This window comes from Epinephelus lanceolatus, chromosome 4 (genome assembly GCF_041903045.1).
Source record: "Epinephelus lanceolatus isolate andai-2023 chromosome 4, ASM4190304v1, whole genome shotgun sequence".
Classification (NCBI taxonomy): Eukaryota; Metazoa; Chordata; class Actinopteri; order Perciformes; family Serranidae; genus Epinephelus; species Epinephelus lanceolatus.
Genome location: NC_135737.1, coordinates 24009926 through 24029878, shown reverse-complemented (window position 1 = coordinate 24029878; position 19953 = coordinate 24009926). Strand labels below are relative to the sequence as shown.

Below are 19953 nucleotides of genomic sequence, written 5' to 3'. Positions count from 1 at the left end.
CTGAGGGCAGAGATTGAGGGATGTGGTCCCATTAAATAGTGTATATACCTTATAACATACATAAAAATCTGTGTGCCATGTTGGATTCTTTTTGTGATTCTATTTATTAGGTCCGTCTTACATTTAATGGTCACAGTATCCACTTACTGAAAGCTGTGGACAATTTATGGTCAAAGTCAGCTGATTTACGATTGGACCTTTGCCCTTGTACCTGGCTCTAATACACGGCTTATAGTGCTTACAGGCTCACTTGCAGCTGATATCTGAGGAATAAAAAGGCCTTGAGAGCTTTCATACAGAGAGTCCCACTACAAATCAACTATGTTGTAATTGCAACCGCAGGAACAACACGACAACTGATATCTGCATATTTTCCATTCCCTTTCCATTGGCCAAGTGTTAGCTCCTGGTAAAAGTGAGTTCTTTCCTGAGAAGCAACAGTCTGAGAAACCTGGAACCCCCATCACAGCATGACAGGTCCTACCTGGGAGAGAGGTGCAAAGATGAATCTGTCTAACTTGTGGCTGGAAGGTGGATGTGTGGATTCTACAATGCTGGTGTGAAATTCCAGCATCGTCACAGGTACTGAGAGAGTCGTCCATCTACTGTACGAGCAAGCGTGTGTGTGCATCATCAAGGCCATGTCTGTAACGTACAGACCCACTTTGCTTATTTCAAAAGCCTTTTCTGACTATAGGCTTCAACTGCAGCAAAAATGAAGGTCCACTTCATTCTCATTGCCAAGTTTGCAGCATCAAAGAAATAAGACAGACACTGAGCTAACAGAGGAGTACTGTCTCGGAGTGCTGCTGGTCGGCTCCCAGCACACCTCTCCTGAGATCTCAGTTTCCATGTTCAGGCTGCTAGAGGTTTAGTTTAAGTATGGAATTCACACCACAGACCAAAAATATGTCTCAACCTTTCTGGTTTCCCTCGTCTACTGTCTCTGAGGACTTTATCTTTCCTTTCACACTGAGCTCTAAGTTTCCTCTTTTTTTAAACTGTTTGCCATTACTCATTCAGGTATTGCCCACACACAGACATAATAACTTAGATTGTACACTCATTTTCATTTTCATTTTCATTTGCTGTGACCAGTAAAAAGGTCTTTGAAGCAAACATGTACCAACAATAATTTAAAGATGTATTTAATGTCAATCAAAAGTTAGTTTTGTTAAAAAAAATATAAAAAAAATATTAGCAACAGTTAGATTTTGCAACAAAAGACATGTGCATGACTACATACCCAGCAATATCAGCAATTAGTTCGTTTTTGGTGACTTGAGGGCCAACATGTTAGCAAACATTTGTGTACCTACACGTCCAGCAGTAGTGATGGGATTTCTCGTTCACTTGTGAGAGCCGGTTCTTTGGACCCAGAAAAGACTCCGCAGAAATAAAGTTTGGTGTAGCCATAGCAACGGCCTTTATAAACAATAAGCCTGTCAATACAAGCAAGTGCTAGTGGATAGTGGGTCGTTGGGGCGACGTTCGCCAACGAGCCGAGTCTTTGACCCGACTCTTTGAAGTGAATGAGTGAGCGGCTGCACTGTCTTTCTCCCTCAAAAACTCTCTCTCTCTCAACTTGTTACGGATCAAATAATCTGAGATTAATGGATACAGGGTAAACTAAACAAAAACACGAAGAATTAGGAACTGGCTCGTTCACTCTAAAGAGCCGGTTCACTCATTCGCTTCAAAGAGCCGGTTCAAAGACTCGGCTTGTTCATGAACGTCACATCACTATCTAGCAGTTAGAGAGCATCATTAGTGTTCACTCAGATTTTAATCCAGTAGTTTCTTTCCTTTCAGATGTATTTTTCTCAAGGCAGATATATCGGCCTATATTAGCTTATTGCAAATATATTAGTATCAGGGTTTCTGTCAGCTAATAAGAAACAATATCTAATCAGTCCATATCAAGATTATTTGCATTTGCTATGTGTGCGTATTAAACAAAATTCTATCTCTTGATATATTGGTATTGGAATTCTTAAATATCGATACTCCAATGAAAAATAATGGGATTTGCTGCAAAAAGTGTACAAGATAAAAACCCTGGCACACTAAACACATAAACATAAACTAAACACAGCTGAGAAGTATATTTTAAAGTAGAGTCAATGCTGCATTGAAAGACTGAACAGACCTGGCCTCCCAATGGTTGGTGGAAACATGGGAAATACAAAAGTAGGAACTGCTGGTTGAACAAAGCCACTGTTGTTAAAGGGATGCTTTGCTGATTTTCAAATAGGTCTATGTCATGCAGTATAGTGAGTGTGTGCAGATGGTTGGTGCCCCCCATGCCACAGGCTCACAGAGGTCCTGCCCATTCGCCAGCTAAAATCTACCAGATGATGTGAAATGCATCCCCACAGTGTGGTGGCCCAAACCTGGTTGAAGATGGGCAAAGTGATCCTTTAAATGCTCCAAGCAGTTTAGGCATAGTTTAGAAAATATAGGTGTTTTCGGACCAGAGAACCTTTTTCATAGGAACCCTCGTCTTTGCTCTGTCCTATCAGCAAGAACTAGGAATGATTGTAGTTCTTAGAACGCATTTTTTTTTTCAGAGCAGGTAGTCTCCCAACACAAGAGGAATCATGGGTGATGAAAGGGCATGGTGATTGGTCCAACAACACAAACAACAGCTCATGATGAAAAAATATGGAAGAAAACATGGACAAATGGACCGTCAATGAAGTTCAGGCTTTACTGAGCATATATGCAACCAGGAAATTCAAGGCAATTTTGGTTCGTCAAAGCCAAATTGATGTTTCTGAAGTACATAACTTCGGAGTTCCAATTAGTGGTGTAAATGCAAACAGGAAAAAAAAAAGACCTTCAAGGTATGTATTTCTTGCGGGAGCTCCCCAGTGGGCACTTCCTGTTTGGTGCAAGTGTTTGGTCCAAAAACAGCTTATGTTAGGGTAAAGCCTGTGTTGGTGGTCTAATATTGCATAGTAAGTTGGCAGCTGAATTCAGATTAAAAAAAAAAAAAGTAGAGGTAAATAAACCTGAAAAATCAACAATCTGCTACCAGTAATTATAACTTAACTTGTGTATATTGTGAGTCCCTCTGAGAAGGTGGACGGTGGGGTAATGAGGACAATCTTGCAGCAAAAGGGTCATTTGATTCTGTGCAGATGTTTTCCCACAATCTTCGAGGTGGCTAGGGAGTGCCCATACTTTTACCTACCTCATCTAGTGTAATGACAGGTTTTGTTTATTCATCCTGTAAAATGTTATTGATAGTGCAGCTTTTCATGTTGACATGTCTCACTTTAACAGCTGTGACCAGAAATTGGGTTCAGGGGTACAGTATATATGACCTGGTTCAGGTGAAATTCACCCAGACACAAAAAACACACACTGGTTCTTTCAGGAGCTTCTCATAAAACCATATTTTTAAACCGTACGTGTTAGACTTCAACTCTTTTCCTTTAAACACCCAAGAGGAAAGGAGGAAAAGGGAAAATCGCATAAATCCTCATAAATATCCAAATCAGTGAACAGCAAACTCGTTCTCCAAACATGAACGGCAAAACCAGAACTGAACAAATAAACTCTGCACCGTCCAGTGAGGGCACATGGTGCACATGATGAACTGTCTTTCGCTTTGAGGAACCATGCATAAAAATTAGTGGTGGTTTTTAAAGACATCACTTCATTAGTTTAATTTGTGTGTGGTTGCTGCCTGCCTCACATATGAAAGCAGTTTTCTCTCAGATCATGGAGCAAGCAGCCTGCATTCCAAAGTTTATGGAGGACAATTCCCTCTTTCCCCATATCTGTCTGCGTCATATCACACTGGTGTAGATTGGCTCTTCACTTTGGAAAAAATTTGTTTTTCTGAGACCTCAAAAATTGATTTATTGGATTGCACACACTTGAGAACTAACCGCTGACCTCTTTTTTGAATCTCCGTTAAAATACAGCTGTTAGGTATTGGAAGCAGCTTTAAATTAATTATGTGTTTAACGACTGTGTTTAAAGTGGGAGGACACTGCTGATATCTCTTTATCAGAAACCTTTTATGATACGACCCTTTGCCAGGTATAGAAAGAAGTTCAGATGATTTATTTACAACTTTATGTCTCTATCCAAATCACATATAATGTAGTGGATTTAAAAGTGTAACTCTGTATCAACCTACAATTGTATCTTATGGGACACAGAATCGATTCCTTTATTTAATGTAGTCTTTCTGTTTTCTGTCTTGTGTCCCTCATTAGTGTAAAAAGATATAACCTCAGCAGAAGTCACATTATTATTTATTTGGCTTTGCAAAAAGGAAGCTTTAGCCTATTTTAAATGTGCATCATTATAGGTAATTCACAATTGGTGCAATTTACTAAGAAATTGGTTCCAGTTGTTGCCCTTAAGGAATAGAGGGGTATTTGTCTTCATGAATACCACGAAAAAAGAGTTTAGTTTCAGCAGTTAGAGAGCAAACACTGCTATATTGTAGACCATCTCAATTTTACCATATCTCAAGGGCATTAATTCACCATTGTTAATTTATCTTTTGTGTTGCATGTAAAATTCCTACCTTTTCTCAGACTACACACTTGGAAACAGGAATATTACACCAAATCAATTACATACATATTTTAATTAAAAATGTCTGTCTCTGTCCCCCCTGTCTTCCTTAGCATCCACCTTCATCTCTCTGTCTAATTTGCAGGAGGGCAGTAAAATCAGCACTCAATCACAAACGAAAATCAAAGGCTCCCCCTTGGGTCTTGTGCATTGAAGAGCTAGGTAAGGAACTGTTTTCACAGCTGGAGAGTTAAAAAAAAATTGTGTGTGTCTGGAAGATTTCCACTGCAGCCAGAGGCATGACCTCCTCCTGTAGGGTGAGGTGCAACTAGATAATCCTAATGACCTTCATTACAGCAGCATTATAATAGCTGAATAACTACTGCTCCTGTGTAACTTCAGCAGAGATGTATATATGTATATATGTATATATGTATATACATATACATATACATATACATATATATATGTATATATATATATGTGTCTATATGTGTATATATATATGTGTGTCATATATATATATATATATATATATATATGACACGTATCTCATTATAAAGATTCTGGTGTATCAAATAGTGCAATTAAAACATTAAGAAAAGACATGGACTCTGTTTCCTTTTAAATTTCATTTTGTCTCCCATACTTTGATAAAGTAGATACTACAAATAGACATACATATACTGTATTATTACAGATTAGCATAATGTATAACATTACTGTACATTCTTGTGTACAACACAATAGATTGATAGTGTGTTTTGTTTGTTTTTGGGGTTTTTGACCAATGAACTGCACTGTGAATAGACATGAAGGAATCTGCTTTAAACTGTCATCAAAATATAAAAAGCATAATAAAGAAGTTCATTGTACCGTCCATGCAGGTATGTATCCAGTGTAAAACAAGCCTCATATATTTAAAAAAAATCTATTTTCTTCCTGTTAAATTCCACAAATTACTCTTGAAAGATATTTTACTATATACACTGCTTGTTGTCTTTTTCATTTGCTTTAAATTGACAAAGCAATGTGTCATGACAGCAACAACTTCTGACCAGCGTCTGAAGGAAGTTAAAAGCCTCTTGGGAGCATATTTTCACTCTTTCAATCTATTACACTTTTTTTTTTTCTCTGTCTCTGTATGTGTTGTAATGGTATCCCTATGTGTGGCCAGCAACGCCTGGTCAGAGAAATCACTTCAAGTTTGCCTCTATGCACTGGCCTTCTTGCTCCCGTGAGAACTACCCCAAATGAGAACCACCTATGAATTTCCAGACCCCCAGTCCCAAAGTTACAATAACAACTACTGGCCCCAGGCTAGCTTTTCTAGTTTAAAAAAACATGTTTTTCTCCCTATAAAATGTCTGTTTCCTTTCTCTCCTTGTGCTCTGTTTATTTTTTAATCCACTTTTGTCACTTTTAAAAACAATATTCCACAAGCCCTGATTCTCACAAATCCACATGTGAGAAAACATGCACTGTACCTTGCAGACACAAGTGACTGTGTCTGTTAATGTTTACATTCGGATCTGCCACTGCCCTCCCTCAGTCTTGTCTTTTTTCTCACAATATATGTACATATGTGATCTTTGAGTCTGTACCCAGGTGGTTCTTTGCCAGGCACTTGTATATGCCAGAGTCTGAGGCTTTGGGCCTTTGAATGATAAGTGTGCCCTGAGGATGGAGCAATTCGCTACCCATAGGCCGACCCTGTTGTGCCGCTGACAGAACTGAACGATCGGGCAACTCCCAGGTGATCTCTGGCTTGGGGATCCCAGTGGCAGCACAGTTGAGCTGGATAGGTGTTCCGGTCAGTGACCTCACAGTAGGAGGTGGCCCTGTTGTGATCCGTGGAGGGTAGGCAATGATAATAACAGGGACAGTAAGCACAGCCTCCCCAGCATCGCTCCGAGCCCTGCAGACGTAGTTCCCCCGGTCATGGAGAGTAGTATCCTGAACAACCAAAGTACCATTCTCTAGTAACTGGTAGCGTCCAAGAACTTGAGAGCGAGTAAGAGTGTGGCCACCAGGAATGGTCCAGTAGATTCTGGGTCGGGGACTCCCATCAGATAGACAATGAAGGAAAAGAGGCTCTCCAGACACACCACGTATAATGCCCCTAGGCCTTGTCAGGATGTAAGGCTTCTGTCCAACATCCAAAATTATAAGCTTCTCTATGTAACCCATTAAATTCTTGGCACCACAGCGGTACTTTCCAACATTTTCTTTGCCAGTGTTGTAGATGACTAAAGTCCCATTGTTAACTAGGTGGTGACCACCCGTAATCCGTGTTCCATTCGGCAAAGTCCAAGTGATTTCTGGCAATGGGTATCCATCAGCAGAACAGTTCAGAACTGTGGTTTTTCCAATTCCAGACACAATACGTTCGTTAAAAGGGTTCTTGAAGATTGGTCTTCGGAGGACACTGCTCACCTCCAGCTGCACCACCATTACGGCCTCTCCTCCATCATTCCTCGCCATGCAGATAAACTCAGCTGTATCAGTCGGCCGCACATTACGAATGTCTAATGTCCCATTATGGTGGACACTAATCCTGCTACCAAAGTATGGTGCTGTTAGAAAGATGTTATCGGGCATAATCCAAGTGATACTCGGTGTGGGATCGCCCTCAGCCCTACAGTCTATTAATTTCCTAGAGTATTTAGCTGCCACATCCTTGATTACAGTCCTGTTCTGCCGGTAGCCATTGATCACTGGTGGATTCCCTTCTATATCAAGCTTGTAGACTTTTCTATCTTCCCCAGCAGGATTTCGAGCCATACAAACATACTCTCCAGCATCGATAAGCTTCACATCCCTGATATCCAGGGAGCCATTGACATGCATTAGGTAGCGTTCATTAGATGCTGCAATGACATCATTGGTGGGCAGCATCCACAGTATTTTGGGTTTGGGCTCCCCAAGTGCTTCACAGTCAAAGCGGATGTTGCCTCCAGGCTTCACCCTGGCATATGTCTGGCTAGTTGTACGTATCCTAGGGGCAGCGGTCACTACGGTGATATGTAAATGCATCTCATCCTTGCCCACCTGGTTCTCAGCATAGCAGGTATAGTCCCCTTCCTCTGACATACCAACCTGGAGAAGCACAAAACACTGATGTAAATCTTTTGAAAAGTTTTTTTGTGTTTCATAAAATAAGATGACATGCAATTGCATACCTGGTTTAGGTAGAGCGTTCCATTGTCAAAAAGTGTAAACCTCCGTGCTCGCCCTCCTCCACTGCTGGCATCAGACTGAAAAGCACTGTTGACCACTGTACCATCCGGTAAGCCCCAAGAGATCTCTGGCTTTGGTATTCCTGAGGCTTTACAGTCAACTTTAAAGTCCTTACCAAAAGGTACCTGCTTCTTTCCATAGAGTTTGGACTCTATCTTGGCAGGCTCCATTGACACACTGACCTTCATGAATTGTAGATCATCACCAATTCTGTTTCGTGCCACACAGAGATAGTCTCCAGCATCTTTATCACTCACAGAGCTGACAATAAGAGTACCGTTATCCAAGACCTGAATTCTGCTGCCCATCCTGGAAAAATACATGACAGAAAACTGGACTTAGTATTCTGGGAGGACAGAATACAGCCTTGTCAAATACAAGTGAGCACTTTTCATTCATGACAAGGTCAATGAGTCATATAATATCACTGTATGCGTTTCTGTACTGTTATAAAACTGGTATTTTGAGAATTCTGCAAATACTTTAATTCCTGGGCCATGCTTTTTTGAGAGTTCATAAAGTTGTTGATAGGAACTTATCTTGAAAAATAATTGCCTTATGACACGACTTTTGCGGTGCACTCCAATAATTAAATTCTTCATCGTGTCTTGTGCTTTCACACATTACAGTGATGTCTGTAATAACAGCAAATGCTTTTTTTTATTACAGCTATAAAATAAAAGGAAACCACATAAAAGAAAACTTAAATGAGAACATTGTGGTTGCAAAGAAAACCTACAAATCATCAAAAAATAAAAAGAAGAAAGCTGAATTAACTACTTACACAAACATGTACATAAAATCACTGGGGAAGTTGAAAAGGCTTAAGATATTATGAACTGACCAGTAAACCAAGCCAAGGCCACTAGTACTGCATTGTCATGCATTTCTTGAAAATAACAAGCTTTCAGCTGCTTTTGGCTGTTTGTTTTTGCATTGAGGGAGAGATCATACAAATTGTTAAAATATATAGTGTATCCTTCAATCTACTTTTCGTAAACATATATTTCCAGTGTCAGGTGTTCTATTTTGGGGATATCTGAAATTGTGAATGTCCAAAATATTAGCAATCATACCCCAATGATGACTTTTTAAGTTGAAATATGGATTTAGAATAATTTTTTATCATCCCATCAGAGCGCCTCATTTGTTTTTCAGACTGCTAACTAGTACAATGGACTTCCATTCTAAGTAAGCTGTAAAGTCTCCATGTGATTTTTTTTTTTCATTTCAACATCACAAACACCTCTTTTATTGACCCAGTGCAGCACCCCTAATTTTTCCTCATTAGCAATGTCTGTTTTAGGTTTTACTCATAAATTCCCTGTAAATGCTACCATCTATGCCCTTTGTGTATTACTACCACTGACAGAGGAACTTTTACCTGTGCCACTGGTCCACCACAGCTTTGGAGGGCAGCCTCCAGATGATCCTGGGTTTGGGGTCTCCTATAGCTGAACAGTTCAGTCTTAGCTGATCCTCGAAGAACAACTGTGTCATGCGCTGGGATGTCTCCACTATTTGAGGTGCAGACTCTTGCTTCTCTACTGTAAGAGTCACCACCCTTCTCTCTGAGCCAGTGGAGCTGGTAGCTATACATTCATATTTGCCACTGTCAGCTTTAGTCACATCCTTAATGTGTAGGGTTCCATTCCCATACACTGATATCCTTGTGTCACGGGCAGGTCTGTCAGCTCGCACCATCCATCCATCACGGAGGACCCAGTGAATAGTAGGTTGAGGGCTGCCTTGGCCAGTGCAGGGTAGCCACAAGTTTTGGCTAACACCTACTTTCACCTGCTGCCGTTTGTCCTCTACGATATCTGGGGGAGCAGCCACCACCTGCAGTCGGACTGTTGCAGTATCAGCTCCAGCTGGATTACTGGCGATGCATTTGTAATGACCCCTGTCATAAACAGACACCTGCTCAATGACCAAAGTCCCGTCAGCAGATACAGATACCCTTTCCCTCTCCGTGTTGTGACCCCTGACCTGGGTTCGGTTGGCCAGGATCCAGGAGATCATGGGTGTGGGCCGACCCTCTGCTTTACATTTCATTTCTACAGTATTTCCTGCATGAGACTTTATCTCACGCAATTTAGGCTCCAGGATGCGTGAGGGATAGGCCACCACAGAGAGGGTGACGAGGAGTTTGTCTGATCCATGATCATTCTCAGCTAGACAGACGTACTGGCCACGGTCCTTAATGTTAGCATTCTGGATCAACAGCGTGCCGTTGCTCAACACTTCGAACTTGCCCATCCTCCCAATAACTGTAACACTGCTTCCTGAAGGAATGAGAAAGAGAATTTATTTTAAGAAACATTAAACTTAAAAATTTCCTAAAACAATATTTACAACATTACCGACACAAATACAGATTAACAACAACAACAAAATGTCAACCAAAGCGTTAACAAGTGGAAACTTTACATTTCTTAGGAAAGCTGAAGTTTTTATGGAAAAAGCACAAGGTCTGTTGAGAGTAAACTGACTGTCCCTCAGTGTTCAATACTGACGCTGGAGGGGTACCTTGAATGTCATAGGTTGACGTCTAGGGCCAATGACCAAGCATCAGTATTTGACCAGCTGGGAGTGAGAATTTGTTGTGTTTTCATTTGGCTTTTTAAAATATGCGTACCCTACACCTGAATCATGTCTACTGTAGATGTTGTGTTTTTCTAAATGATAACAGTTGATGAAATAGTTTTCTACCTGTGGTTGGGGAGAGGCGCTTCCATGTTATTCTTGGCTGAGGGTCTCCAACAGCCTCACATGGCAGGAACGCGTCTGAGTTGGATAACACAGTGAAGCTGGCAGCATTGCCCCCAACTATCTTAGGTTTGCTTGTCATGGCCTCTGTAGTGGGTTCAAAGCCAGCTTCATTGCCAGTGACATGATCATAAACACTAGTGATGGCATTGTGTGAGCCTATGTTGTTGTATGGGGCAGGGCCGTTAATGTTTCCCTGCTCACCTATAAGTATGACCAGTATGTCAAGGCCTTTGTTTCCAATGTCTCTGGCAACACTGCTCTGCACAGTAGGTCTGATTCTCCTCATTGGCGGCCTGCGAGTGGCGTAACCACTGTTCCGCTGTGTTGGTGGTCTGATATTGCTGTGGACTTTGGTCCGAGTTGTTGTGTAGGGCACTTTTGTGGTAATTGGCATGAATGTAGTGGTGGGGGCCAGTGTGGCGGAAGGGATTAAAGGAGTTTTGGTTGTAGTATAGGCTGGTGAATTGCTAGATGTGCTCCAGTCAGATTCCTCATATAAGTCAGTCTCTTCCTTTGACGTATGGTCAGTGGAAACAACTACTGGAGTTCCGTCCTCTTTCCTAGATGGTATGTAAAGGGGCTTGTAGGGTGAAACAGTCCATTGTGGTAGTGTAGTAGTCTCCACTGTAGCTTCCATAGTTGTAGTTAAAGCCTCAGCTGTGGTAATAGGGTGCAATTTGGTGATTGCAGGTTTCTTGAAAGGTCTCCTACCCCTTAATGGCCTTCTTCTTCGCCCTTGCCGTCCTCTAGTCCCACCAGGCCTCTGTCTGACCACAAACCAATTATCAGGTAGTCCCCCAGACCCAGATGATAAGGTGTCATCAGGTTTTTCATATGAAGGTGGTCTGACAGTAGGTGGGGAGGGTAGAGTCTGTGATTCTGGTGGTGTTTCCACAGTGGTTGCAGCCTTGGAGTAATAGGATGGGCTGGTAGTACTCTGATAGTGAAAGCTGGGTCCCAGTGTTGTGGACTTAAAATCTACAGAGGAAGATTCTCCATAGTCATCATCTAATGAGCCCTCTTTGCTCTGTGTGTGTCTGGATGGGGACAGAGTCTCAGGTTCAGAAAGTGAGTTTGCGGTGGTGGTGGGCATTGCAGCAGGGGTTGTGGTTGGGGTTGCTGATGTAGTTTCAGCTGTAGTCGAGGTTTTTTTGGGTGGCTTCCTTAGCCTGCTCAGTATATCTTCTCTCTCTCTGCCTCCAAACAGCCTGTTCCATGGAATTTTTCCACGGATGACCTTAGAGGCTGTTGTTGTAGTGGTTGTGGTGGAGGCTGATGTTTTTTTGTCTATCAAAAATGGATCTATTGTAGGGTCAAACTCAGGAGCATCAGCAGAGGTTATGTAGTTACTGAAAGCCTCTGACCTCGACTCGGTATGGGTGGAGGGGGCTTTTGAACTAGAAGCTGCAGTTTTTTGATAAGAGGCAGGTCTCTCTGTTATGTGCAAAGATGAGCTGGAGGGAGCTGTTGGTTTGACCACCTGCAGATGACTAGTTGCTGCCTTCTTTTTGTCTTCATCACAGTCACAGTCTGAGGGAAAAGTAAAGAAAAAAGGAAAAGGAAACACAGATATGCAAAATATCAGCTAAAGAACCACACACCAAACAATTGCTTATAAAAACAAGGTTGCTTACCTGTGGTCAGCTCAATTCTGTAAGGCACAGTGGCATTCCCTTCCTTCTTCAAAGAGGGCTGTTTAAGTTTATTGATGAAGGACTGTATGTCAGTGATCCTGTTGGGTTTAACAATCCTCCTGCGGCCTTGGAAGGTCCTCCTGCGCCCCCCTCCTCTGCCGTTCTTGCGTGGGATGATATGTATTTGTTGCTGGGAGATAATGGTGGATCCTGCTGGTAGGCGAGGGGATTTGATTGTCTGGGTAGTGTGGAAGGTTATCTCATCTTGCTGCCTCTCTGTGGTTGTGACTGCTGTGAATGTTGTCTGGCTTTCTGGATCTGTGGAGGTGTGAACGACTAGCTCCACTGGGCCTGGGCCATCCCTCATGGGAGTGACATGAGGGTCTGTGGTAAATGATAGCGCTGCTCCAGTGGATGTCTCTGGCTCTGCAGGTTGTTCTCCTGAGAACTGGAGCTGAGTTTCTTGTGACCTGTCTGTCACAGTAAGTTGGAGAGTGACTGGGCGCCTGTTTGAATCTGGCTTGGTAGTTCTTTCCAGGGTATAAGAATCACTGGTCTCATCAAAACTAGAAAGGTCTGCGTTGTATGAAATTTTATTATAAGGTGTAACTGCATCACTTTGACTCTCATCCCATTCTGTTGGATGGTGTATAAATGTCGACCTAATTGGTGTAGAATCTGACTGCATATACAACTCTTTTGTTGGTGTGTTTGTATTTTCTGTCACCTGACTAAAATCAATCAAACTACCCTGACCTGCCTGTGTGTCTGTTACAGCTTCAGGCTCCTCGTTCTCTTGTCCAAATATTCTGTGTTTCTGTAGATCATCTGTAGTTGGTTTGACTGTACTTGGCACAATGATGAGATGATCTTCACCATGGTCATTACCAGAGCCAATTTCACCATCACCAGAAACACCAGTGTTTGAGTCTTCATATTTTTCCCCCTTGTTTGTGCCAGTCTTTATTCTTGATCCATCTTGAGCCTTTTTCAAATATTCAGCAAATTTCTGTGGATCCACTTTCCTGGAAGCTTTATCAAACACCCTACTACCCCAGATGCGTCTGTTGCTTACTGGCCCCCTCCTTCTCTGTCCCAGCCTACCTCCAGCACCTCCCCTGCCTCTTGACCTGAGTCTGGGGTAAGGTCGATCTGATGTGATGGTCCTGGATTCCTGACTAGTTTTGTCAAAGGGGCTGGAAGAGGGGATCTCGTTGAGTGTGACTGTGTTTTCAGTCAAACTAGGGTCAACCTTGTCCTCCATTTTTACCCCTGATCCCTCATTGTCCAAAACAGTCATCTTTTCAGACATTTCTCCAGTCACTGTTACCTGAGAAACAAGAAGATCAACTCCCATGTGATTAGAAACCAAACATCTATAAAATCCTCTGTCCCTTTCTGTGAGACCCTGAATCAGCAAGGTTCCATTCTCAAACACCTTCCTGTTTCCCTGAGACTTATCCAGAACTGAATGGTCAGGGAGTGCCCACTGTGCCGAGGCCTCAGGACTTCCTGAAGAGCTACAGTCCAAAACCAAATTTCCACCCAGTGGCCTTGAGAGTTGGACACCGTTGACCTCAGCTTCTTCCACATCAGGGGACAGAACTGTCACTCGAAAGATGAGGATGTCTGCATCCAGGTAGTTTGTGGTGATGCACCGGTAGAGGCCAGTGTCTGAGGCATCTGCACCTCGTACAGTAAGCTTCCCTTCAGCAGTGATTATGATCCTCCTGTCCTCACTGGAGTATGGAGCTCTGACCTTACTTCCATCTGGTAAAATCCACTCCAACAAAGGCTTTGGTTCACCCCGGATTTGACAGTTTAATTGCACCACACCACCTATGTCCAAAAAAAAAAAAAAAAAGTAATTTTTATCAGTAGATTTTTATGCATCATTTAGGAAATTAACAATAGGTAAATGTAGACTGAAGTGAAGGTCAAATCAGCAATTAAGCATTAATCTCTAACTCCCACCTGTGACTACAGCGTGCTCAGTCTTGGTTTGGTTATCTCGCTTGATCATGGTCCAGGAGTAGCGGTCCCTTTTGGGTACTGTGTTTTCCACACGTAGGTTGACTGCAGACTGGTACTTAATGTGCAGAGTAGAGAAAGTGGTAGTAGTGCGGTCAAGCTGAAAGCTTATCTCCTCCTGCATCAACCATGCAGGGGAGGCTTTAATGTCAGCTACAATGTTTGTGTGAATTCCTTCCTCTCCCTCCTTTGTTTTCATCTGACTATATCTGAATATCATTTCTGGGATTCTTGCCAGCATAAAGCCTCTCTCCAGTGTCATGGGAGAGTCACTGTAGGTGGCCAGGATCTGCCACAGCTGCTGTATGTGTTCATAGTCAATGTTACACACCAAATATGTTGTTATGACAGTGGTAATCACAGTGACATTGTTTGCCTCCTCCACTTCCAAGGATTGTGTCAAGTTCTCGAAAGCAGAGGGCCTCTGGACAGTGCAGGATAGACTGGCATCGTTGTGATACTGGTCAGTCAGGTTCAATTGCATGGACCCTAATGGGGCAATGAAGTCCTTGGGGGATACTGGAGTAAAGTCTCCCTCATCCACAGTGATGTTCTTCAACTTTAGATGGGGTTCGATCCAGGGTTTGGCACAAGTGAAGGTGTCACTGGAGAGAAGGGATAGAGGTCTGTTGTGGTAAGAGGCAGGATCTGCACAAACAGGACACAGCTGGCCTCTCGGATATCTCCTGTCTCGCTTGCATTTCAGCACACCTGGAAACATTTAAATCAAGTGGTGTAGCGTTAAGTTGATTACATGTAAGAAAAGAACATTTACAGTTTCCACATTATGGAGCAGCCAAATCGAAGCAGTAAAACTTGTGACCCAGAAAAGATCATCATCATACAGGATTGTAATTTATGAGTTGACTTTTACATTGGCCAAGTCATGAATGAATGGCATAACTTTTGTTCCTCTGTGCCACTGGTGTTATCTGAGGCCCTCATGAGGGGAGGAAGATAACACCCCTGCCTCTAGTGATATCTCTGCAAAGATTTATATGTTTCTCTTGGATATAACTTTCTTGCTTTGGATTCAAATCCACACACTATTAATTTGTAGGAGGAAAACATGTCACTTTAATTCTGTGTAGAATAACCCATTAAAGTACTAATGCATTTACCAACCAGGGGTTTCCTTCACTTGTACTGTATGTAAAAATGTGACAACCGTACACATCCCTAATTGCCAATTCCAAGGCAAACACACAGTCCTCACCTGTGTTCCTCTGTGTCCACACTGCAAACCACTTCATACGGCAATCACAAATCCATGGGTTGCCATGAAGGAAGAGGTTCTCTAACTGGCTGCAACCCAAGAAAATATCTGCGGGCAGAGTGGTGAGGAGATTGTCTGACAGGTGGATGTTCCTCACTGAGGACACCTTGAACACCTGGCTGTGTCTCAGTGTGATGAATGTGTCTGGGTGGAGCTGCTGGAGGTGGTTACCCTCCAGATGGACCAACTGTAGCTTGGTGAGGCCATAGAAAGCCTCTGGACTGATGAACTCAATGTGGTTGTGATCCATGTGGAGTCTCAGGAGACTCTCCAGGCCTTTGAACGTCTCTTTCTTGATTTCCTTTACTTTATTAAAGGACATCTTCAGGACCTGTCAGAACATGATTGAGAAGCTAGAGATGTTTGTCAAAAGAATGTTGACTTAAAACTATGCTAACGCCCAACAGCACATTACTGAGGGATACCATTAAATGTTGTGAGGGCAGCAGTATAATTTGAGTTTGACAAACACATGATTTTACCTGTAAGGACTTGAGGTCTTGGAAGGTTCTGTCCTCAATACTGTGGATAGTGTTGCTATGCAGCATCAACAACTCCAAGTTTTCAAGTCCTGAAAGATCGCTTTCTCTCAAGACAGTTATACTGTTGTACCTAAAAACAGAGACATGAAAAAGAAACATTAGCTTATCAGCTCAAGTGTACTACACACTACTTTATTAATGGATAATGAAAACAGTCTCATTTAAAGCCCTGCACACCCACGCAAGTGTTTACACATTAGACCTCTGCTCAGGTTGAAGATGAGAGAGCTATGCTTGTACATGATTGAGGATGCCATCATTATGCATGTTCTTACAAGAAACAATTACTGTTAAAATGTCCTGCCCTAACAGGTATTAAAAGTTTGGGAGATTTCGATTAAGCACAGTCTTTAAATACACATAGAGTCATGAGTAGAGGTCTAAGATGATGAACAGACGAATGACAGGTGTGTATTTCCTTTAATATTATATATTAAGTATCAGTGCTGCACAAACTTAATACTTGATGCCCATTCCAGCAAAGCAATCAGTTACTTTCATCATCACCCCATTTGACAGGAAATATTAACTGTAATATTCATCTAGCACAGGTATGTTCAAAGTCTGGCCCGGGGGCCAATTGTGGCCCGCAGACCAATTTTAATCGGCCCTCGGCTTGACTTTCTAAATATACCATATGTGGCCCTTTACACAATAATGGTTAATCGAGCAAGATCACTTTGCATTTTTACCCTTCACCTCACAATGATAGGACTATCATACAGTTAATAGTTCATTAAAAGATCAAAATGGTTGTATTTGTCTCACTTTATTTCTTATTTTTTTAAACCCATTTGGTGCAAGAATCAGTTGGCCCCCCAGGTATTTTTTACATTGTTTTATCTGGCCCCCATTCAAAAAAGTTTGGACACCCCTGATCTAGCAATTCTAACAATATCTTAAGGACAACTGCCCTATAGTTTGTTTTTTTTTGTGTACACTCAACATATTTTCCAAGAAGATTTTATTTGAGGTATGGAGATGCTTCAGTTAAAGATCCTGCACTTTCACACAGGGTTTTGAGTTAAACTGGCTGATTAGGCCTCTCTGCAGGTTTAATTTAAACTGAAGTCCCTAACAGGTAACTGAAGACATGAATCGGGGCACAGACTAAAAACTACATGCTAACACAGTACTGAAAGTGTGATCACAAAAAATGTGTTGTTTTTCTGCCACAAAGAGGTCATTTTGTGTAAAATGTGCTGGTCTAATCACACCTTTAGAAACGGTCTAATCAGGCAGGTTAATTGAAAACACCTGTGGGGGATAACACAGGTGTGGATTATCTTTGAAATATGTAGATAAAACTTTTTAGACTCTGTTTGTGTTTCGTTTTTTTTAACTGACACTCTGTGACAAACTTAATACCACACTCCTTTATCACCATCAGGTAAGGTAATTTAACAAAATGTTAACCTGGAGAACAGCCCCACAGAATCTATTTTATGTGTTTCACAATATACTGTGTCTAAATGCACATTCACACTTAAGAGGAAGAAACACAAAAGCGGACAACTGACTGGAGCACTGCATGTCATATTTCTGAGAGGCCAACCAGAGAGACAATTTTGCTCCAGCAGTATTCAGAAGCTGTTAATCCAGTTGGAAGGAGGAGAAAGCTGTTGGTTATTAAATTTGTGTTACAGCTAATAACTGTTGAGCTATAGTTAAGAGACCCCTACGACTCTGCAAGGGTTTCCACCCACACAGGGTTTGTAGCCTGCAACCTCGTACCAGTCATTTAGAACTGAAGAAGCTTCTTGGATGAGAGGTGAAACGTCTTCAAGAAACGATATTAGCACTTACGATTACCATGACCTGGATGACTGAGAATCTTCACCGACATATAGTTAAGAGAGCTTTTTGCAAAAGCTGAACTTAGCTTTCTTTGTTAATCCATTAAGATCATAAATTTAAGATGTGCAAGCTACCGTAATGATCAATGGATGAAAAAATTGAAAAATTTTTTTAAATTTTTTTCAGTTTTTTTTTATTTTATTTGTATGCTCTTATTTTCTTTCTGTCTTATATACAAACAAAAAGGGGGTGCATTAGAAGCATCACAATATTGCTTGTTTAATAATAATGATAATAATAATATAATAATAATCAACATCATTATCTTTGGGAGGACCCCCCCTACAAAAGTTCAGGCTTAGCCCCCAATGTCCCAAATCCTAGAAACGCCCCTGCTACCTGTGACGGTCTCTAGACTAAGTTAGCTAAAACTTTAAACAGGCAGTAGCTAACATTATTTTCAGTGTAATGTTATTCCTGCTTCTAACCTGACAGTCTGTGGTTTAAATCAATCAAACGACTCTCCCCCCAGAGTACCTGCAGTTCTCCAGTACGCTAAAACCTGGAAAGAGATCGAAAGCTCACCCGAGGTTAATTCTTTCTACAGCTGGTTGGATGTGGTCAGGTATTGCGGTCAGGTATCTGAAGGTGCAGTGCACTTCAGTGGGAACGTAGCAGGCGCATGATTTGGGGCAGTCACCGCTCGACGGCCGCGCGGCAGCCAAGAACAACAGAGCCATCAGGAGCCACCTCCGCAGGTATGAGGCGCTGCAGCCACACACGCTCATTGTGCACGGGGATGGGGATTCAGCTGCACGGACAAGGGGGAGGCTAGACTTTGTCCCGGACCATTAATGAAACCCACCTGGAGACAGACAGGCACAGCGTGTTATAGAAACTTATGAGTAACGATAGATAGATAGATAGATAGATAGATAGAAGTTCTATTATCCCATAAAGCAGATAACATTTGTACAACTTTTATACATTTAGAATGCATATGCATTTATATATTCTTATTTGGTATTAAGGAAAATGTTCTGATAAGAGCACTTGTAGTAAGACTGGGCATAAAGTAAAACGTGCAAAAATATTATGCAAAGATGATAAATATTTTCACCATATATAAAATTGTAATAACCAGCACATAATGCAGGCTGTTGCATTGATAGTAGGCATTAGGGGGAAAATAAATATCTGATTTACCTACGTTTATCTTCACCGTGCGTCAACAGCTGTAGAAAACCAAACTGCTGCACCTGTAAATGTAAATATCCCGACAAAAGAGTAAAAAGTCCACATTCAGTTTCAGTAGTCCTCCAGTTTGACTCCACAGATGAGCCCACTGTGTCTGAGGCGCAGAGGGACGGGAGTCATTTCTGTGTGCGCGCCTGCAGCTGAGCGCACCCTTTGGTCTCCTCCGCCCCCTGCAATCTGCTGTAATGTAATCCTGGAGTAACTGCAGCCATGAAATACTCAGGGAAGTGCTCTGCCTGAAATACCACCTATCTCACTGTTAAACGCCATCAAAAACACAATTGAATTGCCGGGGACAGGAGAGGGATTATTAATTGCAGCCAAGTCAATATCTGATTTATGTGATTAAGTTTTAGAAGTAGGTCACCAAATTGTTTTGCACAGATGCGCATCTTAGAAGAAGAATCCTAATGCATCCCTGATGGAAGCTATTAGTCGTAGCTCCTGAATTAATTTTTGCTTTATTTCGTCTCTTCATTACAATAATAAATAGTGCATAATTAAATTTGGAAATGGCATGACAAGTGTCCTGAGCTGTCCACACCACAGAGTCGTTAAATTTTTTGTGTCAGATGAAAGCACCATTTGGTCAGATGAGCTCAATAAGCACTTTACTTTCTTCCTTTCCACCACATGGGCCATTTGAAAACAATGTTTTTATTTGTGTGTTTTGGTTATCATAAAACCCACAAACTCAACCATTATTCCAGGCATGTGGGGGTCAGTTTCTTTTTCCAAAAATCCACTTCTTTTCACTGGTTTGTTGAATTCCTCGAGTCCCTCTGTGCCCACCAATCAGCATATTTAGAGGCACAGACTTTCCCCTCACATTCTTCTGTTAGTAGTATTTACAGTAATGATA

General features: G+C 41.8%; 1 protein-coding gene across 2 annotated transcripts; it reads right to left on the bottom strand.

Moving 5' to 3' along the window:
* Positions 1-5173: 5173 nt before the first annotated feature.
* On the bottom strand, positions 5174-19222 carry igsf10 (immunoglobulin superfamily, member 10). Of its 2 annotated transcripts, none has more exons than XM_033630276.2 (10): positions 19041-19222; positions 18420-18699; positions 15978-16107; positions 15436-15826; positions 14163-14930; positions 12189-14027; positions 10495-12084; positions 9164-10067; positions 7722-8088; positions 5174-7638 (listed from the first exon to the last, which is right to left on the bottom strand). In XM_033630276.2, the coding sequence occupies exons 2-10, from the start codon at positions 18620-18622 to the stop codon at positions 6106-6108; spliced, it is 7725 nt and encodes a 2574-aa protein (XP_033486167.2). In that variant the 5' UTR covers positions 18623-18699; positions 19041-19222; the 3' UTR covers positions 5174-6105. The 2 variants fall into 2 exon arrangements, with proteins under 2 accessions (XP_033486167.2, XP_078023181.1); XM_078167055.1 differs by having other exon boundaries at positions 19045-19222.
* Between the last annotated feature and the right edge of the window lie 731 nt (positions 19223-19953).